Raw genomic sequence first — 20,577 nt, forward strand, 5'->3', positions numbered from 1 at the left:
AATTAAAAAAGTTTTCTTCACGTGAAGCTCAGAGCTTCCTCTTAATGACCGCTTCCCCCGCTGGAACCTGCGCACCGGGTGCCCCGTGCTTGCGTGGTCACGGCCCGGGTGCGTACGGGAGAGCGTCAGGCTGGTAACGCCCAGCAGCCCCCCGCCGCGGGACAGTGTCACGGCGGGACCCCGGGGCACCCCTCGGCCGCCACCGAGTCGCCGTGGCTTGTGACCGTTGCGGGAACGCCCAGTGGCCCATGCGAAGCCCCAGGTCACGGCGTGCGTTCCGGGATCCCGGCTGTGAAAACGATTTGGGACCTGTAATCCCCGCCGATACTTCGCCCCCCCCGCCCCGGCTCGCCCGCCCCGCCCCGCCCCGCTCCCCTCCACGGGACGCTGCGGCCACCTCTACCAAGCGCTGCCTGGCGGCGGGGCGAGGCTCGGCCCGTGCCCGGGGACCTGCCCGTCGCCTCACGGCTCCGCCTTCCCCCGACGTGGCTTGGCACGGCACCCGCCCCTGCCATCCCCGGGGCGGTGCCGAGCTCCGGGCCCCGCCGTGCGACAGCGGCGCGACAGCAGCGTGCCGTAAAGCGCGGCGGGAGCGCCCCACGCGGTGGCCGCTGCGGCCGGCATGGGGAAGCGGCGGGGTGAGCGGGAGCTGCTGCGCAGCCTGAGCAAGAGGCAGAAGAAGCACCTGAGGGAGTTCGGGGAGGAGCACCCCTTCTATGACAAGTGAGTGCCTGGGTGGGCGCGCTGGCTTCCAGCGGCCGCCGGGAAAGGGCTCCCCGTGGGGCCGGCTGCTCCGGGCCCCTGTAGCCGCGCTCAGCCCGCGGGCGGCCCGGGCGGCGGCTGGTCCCCGCCGTGCTTTCCCCGGGCTCCCTGATGGGTGTGTGTACTGGGGGGAAGCGGGACGGTGCACGCTGGAGCCGCGCTCGGTGCCGGGCTGCCGCGGTGTGCCCGTGCCGGGTCCGCAGAGGCTGCGAGAGCAGCGCTGGAGCGGTGCGACCCGCGGCGGGCGGCCGGGCGGGCAGGGTGTGGGGCTGCCGGGGCCAGCCTGCGGGCAACCGGCAGCCACGTCCAAGCCCGGTGCGGTTCGGTGCTGCCGCAAGGCCCGGGAAGGCGCCGCCGTGCCGCCCGCCCGGTTTAACGCAGCGGGCGGGCGGCCTTCGTCCCAGGGCCCTCCCGGCCTGTGTCGCGGGGGCGGTAGGCAGAGCCCGGCCCCCGGGGAGCAGCCCTGTGCCTCTGTCCGCTCAGCTCCCGTCTTTTTGCAAAAGCTGAGGTTAGTTTAAGCCCAGCTTGTACAGCGTCTTGTTTGCAGAACTGCAGCTCTAGCACTGGTTAATTCCTGCAGCGGTGTCTTTTTCCCACTTCACAGGTCAATATTTAGTGCTAGAGGTAAGCTCTTGTTCTGTCAACCATGTGTAAATTAACCTTGTAATCACATTCCTTTGAATGCTTCATTTTCTGATTAAAGGCAGACTGTACTTTAAAACAGCTTGCTTCTTGATCAATTGTAACGCTTGAGCACCTAGGGTTCACATACAGAGCATAGCATCATCTGAGAGAGTAACCTATCAGGGTAAGTGCTGAATCTATTTTCTTAGGGAGAATCGTGTGGTGCTTTGGTTTTAAGCTTTAACTTCTTTAAGACTCATATAACTTGTGAGTTTCCTCTCCTTATTTCTTTCATCCTGTGTATACATCACTGACAGAGTAATATATTTCAGCACTTTCCTTTCAGGGTTTCTGGAAGACCAGAAGCAACTCAAACCTGTGAACTGGTAATATATTTTTATTTCTGCCTTTCTTTCACCTTTGTGAAGTTCAGTGAAGGGGAAACGCTCAGCATTTCGCATTACCACCTTTTTCAGGCTGATTATGTTGTTCTCTTGTTGTTGTTCTCTCTGTAATCTCAGGTTGATTATGTTGTTCTGTGCTTAGGAGAAAAAAATGAATGTGACTTCTGTGTGGCTCTGAATTGTTTTCTACAATGTTAACTCAAAGCTGTTATACCATGAGAGGGCAGAAGCAGCAGGAAATACCGTAGCTGTTCCTGAATTTTTTGCATGTTACTTAATCACAGTGAAAAGTAAATCATACTTTTAAGTTGTTCTGATAATGTTAATAAACTTAGTGTTGCACAAGTTAGGAGGTGCTTCGTTCTGTCTTGAATGAAGAAATATGTTAATGCTCATTCCTCTTCTTCAGGTTGCCAGTGCTTTACTTTTCTTTCAGTCAGGATTTGGTAATCTCCTTTATCATCAGATTAAGAAAAGACTTCAAAGTTTTGATATGGAAAAATTAATTCTTCTGGCTCATTTGTTTCCTTTAGCAATTTTGTGCATTGATATTGTATTAGTGATTTTTCCTTTTTGGGCTGAAAGGAACTAAGAAAGGAGTAAACAGTGCTGCGCTTATACTCCTGGTTTTGCTGTAATTTTGGCTATAACTTGGCACGCTGTCATTGATTTGTGTGAGCCTGGGACAGAAGAGGCTCTGAGTTTAGCTTGTGTGAAGCTTAGAGCTTTACAGCTGAGCCAAACCTGACTGACTCCGTGGTGGGCTATTGTCAGCTGATGGCTAGTGCACGCACTTTCTTGAGAGCAAGAAGCATTTTCAATGTACTCTGTCCCTTGTATGTGTGCCTTTCTACAATGGCTGCTCTGTGTGTGGTTTTCTTAGGAAAATCCAGTGCCAGTTCAGTAAATGCCTTGTCTGTGGACATCAAATGTACTCACTCAGGTGAGACTGAAGGAACCAAATTTTGTGGTGCTCTAAGTCAAATCAGTGCAGAATGAAGCACTTCAGCTTGTCTACCGAGATGCTTTCAAAATCAAAATGGAAGTGTCTGGCACCACTATTTGCATAAAATGGTGGGTTTTGAAAAATTCCGTTGCATTTGTGTAAAGGTGGGATGGGAGAGTGAAAACAGCACTGGAACTGGAGGTGAAGGTATCTGCCTGTTGCCTAATATAGTGTTACTGTTGTTGCTGTTACACTCGTGTTTTCCCTTCCAGTCTGAGAATTCTGACAAATCGAGTGCAGAAAGTGATTCAGAGGCTGAAGTGGAACAGGTGTCTGTGTATCACAAGCTCCTGGCTACCCTGAAGACCTCTCCTGAGTCTGAGAGTGAGGAAGAAGAAGATGAAAGCGAATCGGAAGAAACTGGAGAAAGTGAGACAGAAACGGACAGCGAAGGGTCCCAGGAGACTGGAGAAGTAGATGGAGGTGAAGAAGATAAGAATGATGTACCAGAGAAGGAAGAAGGTAGTTTGTCTTTTCCCATGCTTTGCTAAATGTTGTTTCAGTTAGAAGGTTTGAGTAACGTGTTTTAGCCAGAATCCTGGTGTAGACTGGCTTGTTGGCTGGGTGCTCTTCTGGCTTGGAGACTCTGTTGCTCTATTGTGGGTGGGAGCAGCAGCTGGTGAAGGATTTAGCAGAGGAGAGGGTAGCTGTGCTCATTTTCCAGCAGACAGCTCGCTGCTGCTTCCTCAGATGTTGTTTGTGCGGCAGCACAGAGGAAATCCACATGGAGCAGCATACCAGGGGTTCTCACCCACTCATGGGAGATGCAAGCTGTTCTCTCGCACAGCATCTGGCTTGGCTACTGCCATCGAGAGGAGGGAAAAGTTTGCCTCGTAGCAGAGGAAAGAATATGTAAATTTTAAGGAAACCTCCTTTATGGTGGGGCAACTTCATTCATGAAGTCTGCAAGGAAATTCCAGGAGAAAGGAGTCAACTTTTTATTATTTCCAGTTATTTGGGGTCTTTGGAAACTGAAACTTACGTTCCCCAAATAGGTTATTTATTTAATTTTCTCTGGGGAAACATATGTTGTGTATTATGTTACATTTGGCAGACTAGCCAGAAGTCGTCTTTGCTGTAGAATACAATGCCTACTTTAGCTTTTTTGAATAGAGTATAGGGAGGAAGAAAAATTGGTAACTCAAAGGGAGCAGCCTGGCTAGCAAGAGGTGCCTACAAACAGTAACTTTTCCAGGAGAATATAACCTGTTTCTCTCTCTAACAATTCACAGCTACAGACACAGCAGAGCAGACACGTGGCCAGGAGCAGGCTGATGATGCAGGTGCCTCTTGTGACCCAAGTCATGGAGTAATTGGGGAGTTTACTGATGTGAAACACGAATCTGAATTTAGCTTGGAAACCAATTTCATGGAAGAGGAGAGTGGAGATTGCAATGCTGATAGGAGAGACAGCAATTCTTCACAAGCTTTTTCAGAAGGTAAAACACAGTATGTTTGTGTTTAGTGGTCTGCCTCTAGAGGAGTATCTGTAAATGTGTAAATTATCAAACACTGTAATGATAACGCTATGTAGCGTCTGAGTTCTGCTACATTATTCATTGTATTGCCCACATGTGAGCTGGTCCATAAGGGACGCTTAGTGCTAATGCAGATATGTAGCTGAACCATTTGTTTTCTGTAGCCCCTGTGGACTGGGATTCATGCGTAGTTCCTGTTATGACCGATAATGCTTGAAATATCAGGAACTGGAAATGTGTGTGGAGAACGTTATCTTGTTCTGTTGCTTTAATAGTAGTTTAAAAGGGTCGTGTAATATGGAGGGCCCTGTAAGCGTGCATTTGACTATGGGAGATATTCTTGGCACAGACAGTGCAGGAGATAATCACAAAGCTGACCTCTGAGGGCATCCTTCACAACTCAGTGGAGTTAGAGTTGAGATTCTGGGAACCTTAGGGCAGCCACAGTAATTTAGACAAATGCTCAGGGCTCTCTGAATTTTGAAGGTTATACAGAGGAGTCTGAAGGCACATGGCATCAGCGGAGCATCTGTGTGGTATCTTTTAAGGGTGTAGCCCCGAATCTCATCACTGCAGTGCGATGGTGGGTGCAATCTGAGCTCCAGTGTTGGAGGCATCCCACCATGTGTAATACAAATAACTGTGTGCACGGGTGTGTGATCGTTCAGTGATATGCCACACATTGGCACTTGCAGAGCTTCCATTCGTATTTCATGCTCTGTGGTTTTAATATCAGATGGCATAGTTTGAGAGAGAGAAATATGTTTGTAGCATCCCTAGTGATGCTGGCTTGTCATCTTGGAGCAGCAGCTGACATTAGATCTGGGAGGCAGCCTAGTTGATACATGAAATGTGTGGAAGCATCAAAGGGCCATGTGATAGAAAAAACAGCTCGTTCTTGTTACCATGAGAATATTACTTAGGCTGTTGGTATTGCATTTTAATGAGAACCATAGCTCTCCAACTGCATGTAAAGTATCCGAACAGCTTTGTTCAGCTTAAAAATGATGCACTGCTTTTCAGTGGGTTCCTGTAGCTTGGAAGTGGCTTTATAATCTAGTACAGAAAATGAGTCGCCTAAGATAGCAGAAGGGAGATGAATTTCTGCTCTAGTCTGAGGTCACTAGTATTCCTGCAAACGCTTCATGTTGGTTTCTCTGCTTTATCTGACAAATGCTGGAATCAGTAAAACTCAACTGAAGAGAGAGCTTGTATTACAATTAAGTAGTACTCTGTTCATTTGCCTTGCTGGAAAGATTTTCTCAACAGTGCCATGATCAGCAAATGTCTTGACTTTTGCCTGGGTAAGTTGTAGGTAGGCTAGATACCCATCGACAAGTGCTAGTGTTCTCTAATTAGTTTTCTTTATGCAGTGAGTGCTGCTGTGTTGCAAGGAGTATACAGGGTTTGGCTTTCAAAATAAGCTTTGCATGTGGCTTTGTGCATGCCAGTGTCTTTGAATATAATATGATTTTACAGTTTCTTGCCTCTCCTTTCCTTTCCAAAAAGAAATGCTGATTAGATAAGTCAGACTTTTGCTCACTTCAGGCAATTTTTGCCTCCCTTCCCCCAAACCCGCCTAATCTTTCTGTGCTTTATCACAAACTGTATTCATATCACTGGCCAAAGATGCAAAGCTCTGGGCCAGAAGCGTTTCTAAAATAAGAAGGTCAGTAAGTTCACTTGGGTCTTTACTATTGACAGCCTATTTCACCTGCAAGGGATGGATGTGTCAGAGCTTAAGGCAGAAAATTGCCACGATGTTTTCTACTACATATTGCTTTCCTGTCCAACATTTGTTTTGTGATTGAAAGTTCTAGTACTTCCATAAGTGCTTTTTTTTTTTTTAAAGCAATCTGTCAAATCTGTTCTCTCAGTTCATGAAGAGAAACTCTGACATCTTTTCTCTCATCTCCAAGTGCTTTGAAATAACTAGTTTTAACTGTGATGTTGGCCAGCGTGGAAACTCTTAATCTCATTTGCAAATCCATTCTGAAACTCAATTCCAATATTAGCTACAGTAGTTCTAAGGATATTTTTGTTGTTGTTGTTATAAATAGATCCATTTAAACAGCACATGGACAAAGAACTTGAAGAAAAAGAAGTAGAAAAAATGTCTACGCTTCCTAAAACTTCAAGTCAAAGCCAGGTAACATTCTGTGGCTGTCCAGAGTTTCTAAAGATGCCTGGATGAAAATAATCCTTTTTTTATACAAGTGAAATAGACTCAAAATGGTTACTATTAGCTTGTGGCACTGGAAACATCAAGATTTTGTCACTTGCTGAACAGTTTTCTTGACTTAGGGCTGAGCGAGAGTTGAAATTTAAAGTCTGCTGTTATATAGGCATGTGATGACACGTGTGAAAAACAGCTTTGGAGTTTGATCTGTAGTCTCAAACCCACAGGTTTTTAAGTACACTTGACAGCGGGTAGCAACCGGAATGGTTTCTGAGTGGTAACAGCACGATGCCAGGGATCTGTTCCGCAGCTGAACTTGTGAGCTTACCGTGTACAGTCCTAAAAGTACTTGTGATGCACTTTCACATTGTTGCTTCGGGATGGCTGTATCTCTGTACACATTTACAAGCCAGTAAAGGGGAGTTTAATACTTACATTGTTAATACTGGAAATAATAGGTGAATTACAGTATCAGAAACGCACCTCATTACTTGAGAGACAATATTGGTTTTCAAAATACTCATTTTTAGACAAACCTTTGCTTCCTAGCTTTTTCACATTTGATTTTGTTTTGGAGACTTGCTTTGCATTCTGGTCAGCCATATGCTGGGTGACATTCATTGGAAGATATCCAGTGGTTAGTCAGTAAGAGAGAAAGTTGGGATTTTTGTAAAACTTTATTTATTTTTCTTTTTTGGACTATGATAGCCAAAAGTACCAGTGCCACCTGAAGCAATGCATAATGTATCTTTATTTAACTTGGTGTAGCTAGTATACAGAGATAGATAGGGACAACTTGCGTGGCAGAAGGCTTACAGTTTAGAGTTTTCCCCTACTACACTAGTAGTTTTTGCCCTTAAAATCAGACAGACTCCCAACAAGATTTCATTTAGCTACTGATTCACAGTTTCCGGGTTTAGTCCCTAATGGGGTTTTGTTTCCATCTTTAACCAAAGTACGTACCTCAGTGTAGCTGACCAATAAGTGTACTCCAGGGTTCTCATCTTGTCCCTGGTTTGTACCACTGATTTGCTGCGTGGGTTAGGCAGAAATTCCATCCTTCCTCTTCCTCAGTTTTGTCATCTGCAAAATGAGGATAGTTATAGACGTGTCACTGCAAAATAAATCCAGCTCTACTGAGCTCAAGTTTATTGTTATTTACCCTGGCAGACTAAAAGAGATTGCACGTTGGAAAAATGGTTTCAACTGGTATTATGAAAAGATGATTTCTCAAATTTCATTAATTTGATTAAATTGCCAGCTGTGGTGATGTGCTTTTAAGTGTATGAAGTTTGGTACATATGATTCCTGAGTTGTTTTTTCTGTTGTTGGTTGGGTTGTTGGGTTTTTTTTTCAGTGGCCAAGGCTGGGCCAGCTAACATTTTCTTCCACTTTGGAGAAACACAAAACTTTGAAAGCAGACAAAGAAGTTGATATGAAACAGCTTTATCTTCACAAGCCTTTAGAATCCACTTGGCCAAAAGTGAATAAACAATTTCTGTCCTCAGTGAATAAAGCAAGTGATCCATCTTTTAGCCCGTTACAAAGAGAGCTTTTCTGTATCATGAATACGTACCGGGACTTGTTCTATCCAGAAAGAAATGCCTTAACAAACGGAGAAGAAATTAGGCATGTTTACTGCTTGCATGCCTTGAACCATGTTCTGAAGGCAAACGCCCAGGTGCTCAGCCACAATGCCAAACGAAGAGACCAAAAGCCAGGGGCCGATAATGATGACTACAGGGATCAGGGCCTCACTAGACCTAAGGTAAGAGAGCTTTGTTAATGTGATTTCCCCCATCCCCACCCTGGCCATCTGGTCAGGCTGTATAAACACCCTGGTAGTTTATCCAAAAGTATTTCTGTTGCTGCTCTCCCAGGTGACATGTACCTGGGCACGTGCTTTTCCGCATCCCTTTGTCCTGCCTGGAAGTCATCTGTTGTGGCCAGATCGCAGGCAGCACCCTGTGAGCAGCAGTGAGCACTAGGTTGTTAGCCAGCCCGTTTCTTTGCTAAGCCATGGGTTTGACCTTTTTCTTTGTGCCCCTATCACTACAGACTGACATGTCACCTGTTCCTGCCTCTCGTTTCTAAACCCACCGGTACAGAAAGGTGCCTCCACATTGAACTTCAGTGTTAGTGCAGGCAGTATAGGCTGTCACCCAGTGTGGGATGTCCCAGAAATTTTTTTTGGCCTTAGCCATCTGTAAGGACTTGCCTGCGTGGAAGGATCCTTCTGTAGCTGGGAGACTTCAGGGAATCCCAGCACTATTACCAAGGCTGCCTGCCACAGTTGGTGAGAGGGCCTCAAACCGAGCCTCCCAGGATTCGCAGCATCCTCTAGTTGATAACCAAGTGGAGCCAGCTGTGGCTAGCCTGTCGCTGGTGGTGCCAACCGCCTGTTGAACAGTTTCAAAGTTGGGTTTCAGTGTTTGCTGCATGCCTGGCAAACGCCTTTGGTTTCTGTGTTGACTCCCCAGTTAGATACTTACATTTGAGTGCTGTGCAGAAACTAGTGCCACCCGTCCAGGAGCCAGCCACAGACCCTGTCTGGGTATTGTGGGAGCTCTTGCTTGCTTGAGGGTTAGGAAGAGCAGGAAGAACATGCTTAGTTTTCAGTTCCCCTGGGTGTGACATGGGGAACAAAACTGAGCTGCTGGCTAGTACAGCACATCCTCCCTCCTTGCTGCACATCAGAGTTGTTTTGTTTTGATTGTTGGGATGCCCTGTGGGTGCAGATCTAAGTCATAAAGTTACTTAACACGCAGTTAACTGTGAACATTCATATTCTGTGGATTATTCTGTTGTAACTGTTGATCTATGCAGGTGCTGATGATAGTGCCCTTCAGGGAATGTGCTTTGAGGATTGTGCATATTTTCATCAGTCTTCTTGAAGTGAATGACAAAAAAAAAAATAGATGTAAGTAATAAAAAGCGCTTCAAAGGGGAGTTTGGCTTTGACCCGGAAGAGAAGCCCCCCAACCTGAAAAGACCTGAAGATTATGAAGCCGTTTTTGCTGGCAACATTGATGACCACTTCAGAATTGGTAATGACCTACTGAACAGATGATTTTTGTCTTGTAAAAAACTGAGAAGTTACAAGTTCTTCCTAAATGTCTAGGAGCTGTCAAGGGTGGAAATTCTGGTGAGACTCTAGGCTCTGCGGTATTCGTGCCAGTTTTGCACTGGCAGCTTGGATTTCTCTGAAAATCTTTCCTGCTTTGCCAGAACTTAAAAAGGAAGAGAAAACACAAAAGTAATTATTTTCTACCAAGCTCAGAATCACTTAAAATGCAACGATTCCTTTATTGTAGCAGGACTGTCCACACCTGATTTTAAAGAGGATAGCCTTGATTGTGCAGCAAATTCTTTCATGTTATTAAAAGAAATAAAATCTTTGGGGTTTAATCAGCCTGTTCACAACGTCCCTTGTGATCAGTAATGGTTGGAACAAAATTCAAGCGCAGTACTGAGCAAAGCAGTTTTCTACTGTACTGCCCATGGTTTTCGTGAAAGCAAAGGTGTAGCCAGCAAGTAGGACTGTTGGACAAGTAGCAGATTTGAGACTTTCATAATACTATAATCTCATGCTGTTTTAGTAACTCACTATGCAGAGAATTAGCTAGTGGCTTGGTTTCTGGAGCTGCCATGATGAGTAGGCAGTTCTTGTAACTTAACTTGACAGATCAGAGGCTTTTGAAATTACTGCCCCTTGAAAGATAAATTGGCATCCCAAGAAATTTAATGGTACAGTGGAAGGTGTGAGTGGGTCCCACTCAGTCTTTCTTCTTTCCCCAGTGCATGTCTCTTGGGCTGAGAGCATCTTACTTTCAGTAGCGTAATAATTTTCCTTTCAGTCTTCTCCCATACCACAGTCTGCTGGATCCACTTTTACTAGGTGTGAAGAAATGCTTGAAGAAACTTTGAGTGCTGTTCATTACAGAAGCAAATCATAGAAGCAGAATAATTATCCTTTCTAACTGTGCCTCACACCCTGTTACTTCTGCACAAAGATCTAATTTAAAGCGCATTTGTTATGCCTTACTAAAACCACCATTTCACATTTTTAAACAGAAAAGACTTGATGTTGTTAAAACTTATATATGCTGTGACAAGTGATACCTTCTTCCTGGAAATTCAACCAATTGTGCCTGCTTTTTTGGTCTGTGTTTATCATTGGGTTACAGTAGATAGCAGGAGGGGTCCCTGTTGCTGTCTGTGTGAAATTCTTGCCTTCAGCTGTGCCCGTGATTGCTGGCCTCACACAGAGAGGGAGAGAGGTTGAAGGGACACCTTTGTTGGGCAGACTGCAGGGGGTGGTTTGAATAAGGTCCAGACTAACTGGATTTTTAAGATCAGAAAGCCGTGGGTCCTAGCAATGTTGCCACGTAGTTATGACACAGGTAACAAATTCCTTTGATTCTTTCCTTTAACATGAGAGGTGATGCATAAGCTCCTTCATCATGTACACCACAACCTGCTGCCTGAGAAGCCCTGCCAGGGAAGGTGCAAGACTGGTTATGCTTTCAATCACCATAACATGAAGAACCTTTTCCTTTTTTTAAGTAGCAACTCTTGTGGCCCTGTGAATGCAGGCAGTTTATACCCAGGAGGTCCACAGTGTATCTTTCATGACAGATTAAAGTGTTACTGTAGTACCTAACAGCAGAGACCAAATCCTAGGATTTAGGGAGAAAGGAGCAGTAAATAGCTTCTGCTATTTTTTTTTTCTTTCTAAAGTTCTTCAGCCCCCTCATCCTCCTTTTTAGCAGAAAATCACAAAAAATGTGTTTCAGTTAAAAAATGTTGTCCAGGCTATGAAAAATCTGGAAAAAAGTACTACTGAAAGAGTTTGCTGAACTTCATGAAAATCTGCCAAATGCTTGTCAAATGGGGGTGCGGTGGGTAAGCACTTTTTGGGGAAAGAAGAGTTTCAGACAGATTGGTTTTGTCCAGCTGTAATAGTTAGTTTGTGTTAAAGGGGAGGAAATGTAGGAAGTTATGATTACAGAGCCTGCTGGAAGAATATGGTTGATAATTGACTTTAACTAAGAAAATGCTGTTGGTTGTTGTTGGACAGGGGTTGCGATTCTTCAAAAGAGTATGAGACTGTATGCACCATTTTACTCATCAGACATCATCATTGCCTCTCCCCTGGGTATGAGGACTGTTATTGGTGCAGAGGGGGAGAAGAAGAGAGATTTTGATTTTCTGTCGTCAATAGAAATTCTCATAATTGATCAAGCGGATATTTACCTGATGCAGAATTGGGAACATGTTCTGGTGCGTTTTCCATATGCATTCATTTTTCTGTTGTACTGTGTCTTCTTAGTCTGATACAACTTAGTTTTGGCAGTGAGCAGTATTGCTATTTTTTATTGACTTGATTCCAGACACGTATGTTTGTTCCTTTTCCTTCCTCCACCCTGATGTTTTCCTTATACTAAGAATATTCCTTCTACAAATTTCGGTAGTATTCGGCAGCTTTCTCTATAAATCTTAGTATTTGGTGCTTCAGTAGCGTATTTCATCAGAGATTTTTTTTTTTTTTATTTTGGACAGTTTTAATAATCTCACAGAATGAGATAATGCTGATTCTTTTAATCACATGTGGGAGAAAATATGCCAGCTGTCTGGCTGCCCGGTGTCTCTCTCAGCTTGCAGCCATGTGAGGAATCTGTACAGCCTAATTCGGGTTCCTCCAGAAAGTAGCAGGACCTGGTGCTTGTCTCTGCTGTCTGCAGAGATACTAAGCATTAGTTGTGTCCAAATTTAAACAGTATGAGGATTTTCCTGTACATGTAGTGAAAATGGAGCTCTTGGATTGGGCTGTTATGCAGTAATACCCGTGCTTTTTGGCTTTCCGTTAATAAAAGTTTGAAAAGTTGGGATTTTTTTCCACATAGAAGCATCTTTGAAGTACCTGGGCCAGGCATTTTGACAGCATCATGTTACTGTACATTTTGAAGGAGCCCAGAAGGTGTCTTGTTTCCTGGGGAGTTTCAGGAAAGGTACGTGAGCCTACACAATATCCAGGGAATGAGTCCTGGAGTCTGTTTCCAGGTTTTTCCTTTGGGTGCAACTGCCAGCCATGTGGTGGCAGGGATTGCCAGTCCTAGGCATCAGTCAGTGAGGCCAAAATGAGATTGATTTCTTCACTTGCACCCAGACTCTCCCTGAATGCAATGGGAACCGCACCTGGGCTTCTTTTAGCTTAGAAACCTTGGGCCCACTGACTTCAATACAAACAAACATCCCATTATACTTGTCCCGTGGGAGAAGACTGGCAGCAAGGGTTACCGTTACTGATGACTAAAGAGATGGTACCTTTCAGTTCTGTGGCAGGAAATCAAGTAAATTATTCTTACTGTGGTCAATAAATTCCAGACAGTCATGCCTTGGGAGATCATTACTGTTTTATATTCTGTGCTGTCTTGCTTGTACCTGCCCACTTTGTGCAGTTAAGGCTCTTGCAGCTTGGGTGCAGGGATGTCAGTAGCAATGCGTTTCCATCTCTCTGTGTAGCACCTGATGAAGCACATTAACCTGCTGCCTCTGGATTCCCATGGGGTAGACTTCTCCCGAGTGCGAATGCTGAATCTCAATAACTGGTCCAAGTACTACCGCCAGACGCTGCTGTTCAGCGCGCTTCAGGATCCCCAGATCAACTCTGTCTTCAACAAACACTGCTTCAATTATGTGGGGCAGGTGAGTTCAGAGATAAGCTGAAAGCCTCCTCTTAAATGCTGGTGGAAGGCAGGGGAAGAGGAACAGAAATCCCAGCACATGGAAAAATTCCATAACTCAGTTGCAGAAAGACTGTGCCGGTCACTTCCATTACCCACGTATTGCAGTCTGCATCTCCGTGATGCTGTATGATGATTTCTGATGCTGTGCCAAAGACACGAAGAACTACTCTTCTTGCAGCAATACTTTATTTGATGCTTTTCTTTCATAGGTGGCTGATTTATGTCAGAAATCAGATTTCTTAATTTGACACACACCAGTTACCTTGTTTATTTTGTTGTTAAATGGAGGGTTCACCTACTTCCTTTTTTTTTTTTTTCCCTCCTTCTGTATAAGCAGCACTAATTGTTATTACTTTGAAAGAAGCAGGAAAAGTAAAAACCTTAGTTGTCTGTCTCAAATACATGGAAGTCAGGGCATAAGCAGTGGCCATGTATATTTAACATCTGGTATGTGTATACGTGAATATAGTTTTGTATTGGAGCTTTTTTAAAAGCAGCCTTGTGCACTGCTTGCAGATGTGAGTTAGGAGCAGAAAGCTGACTGGAGCGTGGCTGCCTTTGAACCACTGCTTCCCTAAATGTCCTACTTTGCTTCTCACAGGTGGCCGTACGCAACGTACCGCTCAGCGGCTCCATTAGCCATGTTGTGGTCCAGCTTCCTCACGTGTTTCGGAGGCTAGAAGCTGAAAACTCAACTGCTGTAATAGATACAAGGTACTCTGTGTTCCAGACTATTTTGCTATGCCCTAATGACTACAGTTTCAGATTTAGTTGTGTACTGTTCCCTGCAGAGCACAATGTGACTTCACCGCAGAAGTACACCTTCATTAGTCTTCAGATGAAGGCTGAAGACTGCACAGGTGGAGGGGAATACTGAACTTCTCCTTGCCAAAGGCACTTGAGAATAAAGTCTGGGAAAGGAATACTAGTCTTTACCATAACTGCAGTACTGATAAAGCCTTTGCTTTATACCTTCTACACGTATAGAAATCCTGTGAAGTTAAAGAATTATTTCTTTAGTCATAGTCAAAATATAGTCAAAATCTTCTGTAGTCGGTTCTCTGATATTGTTGCTTGAGGTCATATCAGTACTGGAAAGATAAGCGTTAACTCTGGTTAAAATATATTTGTTTTCTTAACTGAGGTTTCGGTTTTTCATCGACAAAGTGTTGCCTGAGTACCGCGATGCCATCATGTCACACACGCTCATTTATGTTCCATCGTATTTTGACTACGTGCGTCTTCGTAATTACTTCAAGAAAGAGGACCTGAATTTTACTCACATTTGTGAATACACTAAAAAGGCTGGTGTCTGCAGAGCAAGACGGTTCTTTCTCAAGGGAGAGAAACAGTTTTTATTGTTCACTGAGCGCTTCCACTTTTACAAAAGGTGAATAGTAGGCAGAGTTTTCCTCTGAGTTGAATGTGTGCTGGTTTGGAAGTAGAGCCTGACCTTAATCATAGTTGGGCTGTATTGCTTTTTTAATCTGTTGCATCCCTCCAAGGACTTCTTTGACTGAAGTAAGAGCTGTTGGTTAATTTTAAAATTTTTGCATGTTGTCAGCAGTCCCTTGCAGAGACTCTAATACTTTGGTATGTACAGGGCTTTATTTGGGAAGGTTAGTGCTGCCAAGTTCCACTGATGATAGGACAGAATAATATAGCCTGCAAAATGGGATTCATTGTGCCTTTTTATTGCGGCACAGATGAACACGAGTATTACACAAAATTCTGGAAAAGGATAATGCAATACAGCAAGCTGAGGCCACCTGGAAAATTCGCTATGTCCTGACTGGAGCTATTTAGAAGTTCCTAATGGAACAGGTTTTTTCTATTGGCAGATGTTTTGGCAAATACAAAGAGTTTCATGAGGCTCACTCTGATCAGGCTTCACTGTTTTAAAATCCAAGCTAAAGAAGCTGAATACTGCAGAAATTGGTGGTGGTCTGTACTTCAGAGGAAGTCATTGTACTTGGCAGTATTAGATATTCCTCCGCTTAAATTCCACATGTGTGTTTAGTTTTCAGTCCATGACACAGTGTTTGTAGAGTTGAACTACAACTGGCATGCATTGAAGTTGAAAATTGGAAGAATAGAGGACTGGTGTTTTAACATGTAGATTTTGCAAAAATGAGCCACAAAGTTACTTTTTTTTTCCCCCCCCCCCCCCCCCCCCCCCCCCCCCTCCTGCTACAGGTATACGATAAAAGGTATTAGGAACCTCATTTTCTATGAGTTACCAACATACTCCCACTTCTACAGTGAGATTTGTAACATGATGAAGGCTACGGACAGTGGAGTGGATGCTACTTGGACCTGTACTGTGCTCTACTCCAAGTATGATGCTCAGAAATTGGCTGCAGTGGTTGGCATAGATCGCACAGCTCAAATGCTACAGTCCAAAAAAGATGTGCACCTCTTTGTTACAGGAGAAAATGAATAAGTGATATTGCAGACTAGACAACTGGATGGACCTGACTTGCGTTTTACTCCTAATGCACTTTTTGATGTTGCCTTTTAAAAAAGTTTTAAACTTTTTATTCCCTTTCATTAAATATTGTGTTGAAATTGTTCATACAGTATTAAATTTTGTATTTCAGTACTTTGTCCGACAAGAAACCAAGGATGTCATTCAAGAAGGCAGGAGTTGGGGAGTATCTTCTGTATAGAAACAAAATCAATCCAGAACTGCTCTTGTATATTGAAAAACTCACTCATCAGTAAGGATTGATGCTGTGACTGAGCTGCTTCACTTCATTTTCAGGTGTAGCAAACTCACCTTCTTTTACCAAAGGCAGCTTTTTCCTGTAATCTAGGGGAAGAAACATGCCCAAGTGTTTAATGTAGTCAATATTTTGTAAGCCCCCATAAGGGAGGTGCGGGCGAAGTCTCTTCAGCACAAGCCTGTTGTTGAATGAGAGTTGAACTTGCTTCAACCTGACATGTGTGAGAATCCATGAATGTGCTTGGGTAGGAGCTACGGTTTTGCAATTTCCCTGGAGTGACCTAACTACCTCTGCCTCCTATTTACAACAGCCACTCTGGCCGGTCAGTTTTACCAGGGATAAATTTTTTCCAAAGGAAAACAGAGGTGAACTTGGCCAGGCAGATGAGCCTGGCCCTGCCTGGCCCCACAATCACCAAAGCAGTGCAGAGTACAAAACCAGCTGGTGCAGCTGCAAATACCTGTGGTCTCATATCACACCATGAGTGGGCGTTTGTTCCTTTGTTTTTTCCTCTTAATGGTTGCTTATGGACAGCATGGAAGTGTCGTGATGCTGCCTCTTCTTTCTTTTCTTCCAGTGAGTCAAGGCTAATGTAAAAGGAGCTAAAAGTAGAGAGATTTTATAAGCACGTGCTAGGACTGTGGGAAGACCGTTCTGTGGAAGGAAACCTCCATCCTCTGATAAGCTTTGAGGGAGTTCTTGTCTGGGAGGCTTACGTAAATATACCAAAGTGAAATAAACTCCTTGAGTAAATAATTCTGAACAATTTTTAATCTTATTTTTGATTCCTATATTTCTTCTGTTAAACTGGGGGAGTAACCGAAGTCCTGACATCAGACATCATTTAGTAGACATGCAAATCCATGCAGTTTCTAGCTTTGCATTTTAAGTAAAGACTTATGTTAAATTAACATATCTGCCACAGCGCACAAGAATTAAGAGCCAGCCACAGCAAAGTTCTTAGGAACATCTGTCTGCTGTACAGTAGAGACAGCAGTAGCAGCAAACAAGGGTTTTTCCTGCATGGCCTAGGGTTGACGTAGGAGAATTGTGGCTGTGCATATGAAATAGGATTAAGGAATTTTCTTCCTACACCAGATGTACTTAGCGGAGATGAATAGCTGACCTCTGAGGAAGCTCAAGTGGGATAGCTACTTAGGGAAATAACACGATGCAGTGCAGCTACTGTTTAAAGGAGCAGCAAGAGTTTTGTGCCAGAGCTTTAACTATGCAAGGATTTTTCTGCCCCCGCTGAAGTTAATGGTGAAGTGCCTTCATGGGGGTAGGGAGGGCCAAATTGTAGTCTGAGACCCTTGCAATTTATATCAGCTACCTGAGTTTGTTCCTAAGACAAGCATACTTTGAAATGTGAAATGTATATACCAGTGTTACATTTTTAATGTTGATTACTAATTATAACTCTCACCGATTTCCAAAGTAGTGTGTGAATGCCTCTTCACTGCCTTGAGTTAGTGCTCTGACATGCCGGCACAAAGCTGATGTGAGACTGCCCTTAGCTCATGCATGAGATTTTTGTCCTGCCAAAATCTTACTTGCTTTAGTAGGGAGCCTCGTAAGCCAACACTAGAAGCCCTGCCCAGGAGGGCACGCTGGCGGGTCGGGCAGGTTCGGTGTTACAGGGAGCCTGCCCCTCCACTGGTGTGAAGGGGCTTCTGTTCCCAGGTGCTTCCTCCTGCCCCTGGGCTGTGTGATGTTCCTGCGCCTCGGGTGTTGGCCCACTTGGTGGTGGAATCACGGTGAACTGGGGAGATGATTTGGTCTTGTTTAAAACTTCTCCTTTGCTCCCTTTTTGCTTTATTTTAAGAGTGGCTCGGAGATGGCAGGTGCTGAGGTCAGAGTTTGGCCCATCCTGGGTATATGTTTGCAGATACTGGTGCTTCGCTTGCTGGGGCAACTGCTGGCTCCAAATGAGAGAGTGGAGAGCCCATCATCCAACACATTTTCCTGACTGTGGCTGTCAGGGAGGTGGCTGGACCTAATGCGTTCTTGTGGACACTCAGTTTTAGTAATGGAATGTTTACATCTGGGGGTTGTCTGGTTGGGTTGTTTTTTGTTTTCTGGGTTTTTTTTAATTGTTCAACACTTTTTAAGAAAGTTCAAGTTCCAACACAAATGGAAGAAGAAAAGACATTAGGAAACAAAGTTTTACAGGCTTTTTTACTTGACAGCAAGTAAAAAAAATAACCTTGGCACAGCAAGTTTTCTGCAACTTTTTGACAAGTGTGCACCAATGGTGAGTAACTACTCATCTTGAGGAAACAAATGTAAAACAAAATCCTGTTGATTTTGGCGTCAGTACCATACCTTTAAGGGAGTGATTATGTTTCTTAAGAATCCTTTTTTTTGTCAGTGTTTCAAGAGAATCTCAGGGTGCTGAAAACTAATCTTGTATTCTTTTTATTTGTGAGAAGCATTGTAATGTAGCGTGAGAGCTGACTGCCTGGCATCAGGCAGACAGCTTTCCAGGCACTCGCTGCTGACGTGCGGTAGTACCGAAGCATTAGCAGCTAGCTTTTGGGAATTCAAACCCAAGGGTAAAAATAAACTGGAATTAAGATGTTAAACAAGAATTTCTTTTCAGCATTTCCTATCTCAGGAAATCCTACTAGTTGATGACTAAGAGAAAGACATACATGTCTCTATAGGAAGATTGTTCTTCCAGCTAACGAGCTCATGTTGGAACAGCTCCTTTTTTCACTGGTAAAAGCCTAATCAGGATAATAGGTTTGTTACGTTATGTTGCTCCTTTCAAAGATGACAAAAAGGCAATGTGTTTTGGGGGTGGTGGTGGTTGTTGTTGTTGTTGTTTTGGGGTGGTTTTTTTTTTTTTGAAAATGTGTTTGTAGGGTAAGAGCCAGCCTTCTGCTGCTGACTTTATTAATGTGGAGGAGGGAGGGAAACGTGACCTGGGGACAGCCTGCCTCCAGTGCTGGGGAGCTGCCTCCTGCAAGGGGCAGGCCGCTGGCTTGGCAGCAGCCTTGGGAGACACGGGGCAAATCGCATGACAGAGAAACTGGAGCATTCTTGTTAACAGCAGCAGAACTAACAATCACTTTACAGCTGTGCTGTCACAGGCTGCCTGGTTAGTCATGCTCCCATGGCCTCAGCCCCAGGAGTTACCTGCCAGGGTTTGGGGGTTGCTTTTACTTAGTGGCCAAGTGTGTCTGATGAAACAGTTTGTGTATGTGGATGCGTGAGGGGGCTGTGCAAAGGGGGAGAGGGGTGAGGGCAAGTGGAGGACAGCAGACCCTCCCATCAGAGAGCTAGCCCAGTCAGGGACCTGCCCCACAGAGGGCTCCTCTCTCTGCACTGGGAGGGAAGCAGGTGCCCCAGGGAAGGTCACTGGGGTGAACCTTCATCTCTTCCCCTCCCCAGAGATGCCGGGTGACCCTTAATCCCATGGAGGAGGTGCAGGTACTGCTGACACACTGGCAGGCACCGGTGCTGGCTGAGTTGTGCCCCGCAGCAGCCCAGGACCAGGGGGACACAAAGCCAGCAGACACCTGGCTGCAAAACCCTGTACGGGCTTTATGGTACGTGCATGTTACTGCAGCCAGCCCATCCTGGTCAACACGAGGCTTTTGCCCACATTAGATCCAAGATACAGTTCAGTCCCCTGTAGCTTTAAATCTCATCCTCTGTGCTGAGCTTGACAGTAAAGGGTAATTAATTAGTACAGGGCTGGTTACATTGTAATTAACTATTAGCTTCAGCTGTGCTTGGGATTTGCTTGTTTCATCAGGTGGACTGTGAGTTGGGCTGAGACCACCGACTCTTGGATGGATAAACAGCTAACAGGTATGAGCTGGTCATGTGAATTTGGATACCTGAGATGGAGAAGTTGAAATGGCTGTAACGCTGAGCGGTACTTAAGGAATAAATGTGTGATTATGTAAGAGAGACGCAGGAATCCTCAGGAAAGGACATGAGAAAGATCAAGGTAAGGTACAGAGAAACAACAAAACACAGGACAAAAATAGGATGGTAATCTTGGAGCAGTTGACAACATAATTATGTTACTGCAACTGAAAGCAGAAATCTGGCCTTAGTCTTTCAGACAAAACCAGCAAAATCACACTGAATTTTTACATGCTGCACGTGACATTACATTTCCTAGTCAAACTCTTACCTGATACTGGCATAAATCTAAAAAGATGTTGTCGGAATTGTTTAAACAGAAGTTCATTAGGATGCTGTAAGGTCTCTTATTAGCCTCTCTCTTTCATTTATGAGAAGGGAATTTGGTAGCAGGGGCCATAATTGAAAAACCGTTGACGATACCTTGGTATTACTAGCTGAGAAGCAGCAATCTCTGTGTTATTTACTTGCCCCGGGTATTAGGTTTCAAAAGCCCTCCTTGCCACTTAATTAATAGGTTAGTAAAGAATGAAAATTTAGCTTTAATAAATGCATTTTTTTTAATCAAAGCAGGAAAAGCGGAATCAATTTTGTTGCAAGTCATGAGCATAGACATCAAATGGATAAATGGGAACCAGTCAATACAATTTATTTGGACTTTTCCAAGGTCTTTGAGAAGCTCCTGCGTTGGGTGGTTCTAAAGAAGGTGTGTGTTTGGTAAGGCTGAAAGGATCTTAGCAACTCATCATAGCAGAAGGCTCTTAAGTTAT

The 20,577-nt window shown here is 44.4% G+C and overlaps 1 protein-coding gene across 1 annotated transcript; it reads left to right on the plus strand.

Moving 5' to 3' along the window:
- Positions 1 to 564: 564 nt before the first annotated feature.
- UTP25 (UTP25 small subunit processor component) lies at positions 565 to 16,691 on the plus strand. Its single transcript, XM_037405235.1, is given in 13 exon segments — positions 565 to 723; positions 1,733 to 1,772; positions 3,009 to 3,258; positions 4,029 to 4,235; positions 6,335 to 6,423; positions 7,811 to 8,221; positions 9,280 to 9,354; positions 9,356 to 9,500; positions 11,534 to 11,736; positions 12,979 to 13,161; positions 13,804 to 13,916; positions 14,347 to 14,592; positions 15,399 to 16,691. Coding segments are annotated over 13 exon segments (2,310 nt in total). The 5' UTR covers positions 565 to 622; the 3' UTR covers positions 15,646 to 16,691.
- The last annotated feature ends 3,886 nt before the right edge of the window (positions 16,692 to 20,577 follow it).

Source organism: Falco rusticolus, chromosome 12, assembly GCF_015220075.1.
Source record: "Falco rusticolus isolate bFalRus1 chromosome 12, bFalRus1.pri, whole genome shotgun sequence".
Classification (NCBI taxonomy): Eukaryota; Metazoa; Chordata; class Aves; order Falconiformes; family Falconidae; genus Falco; species Falco rusticolus.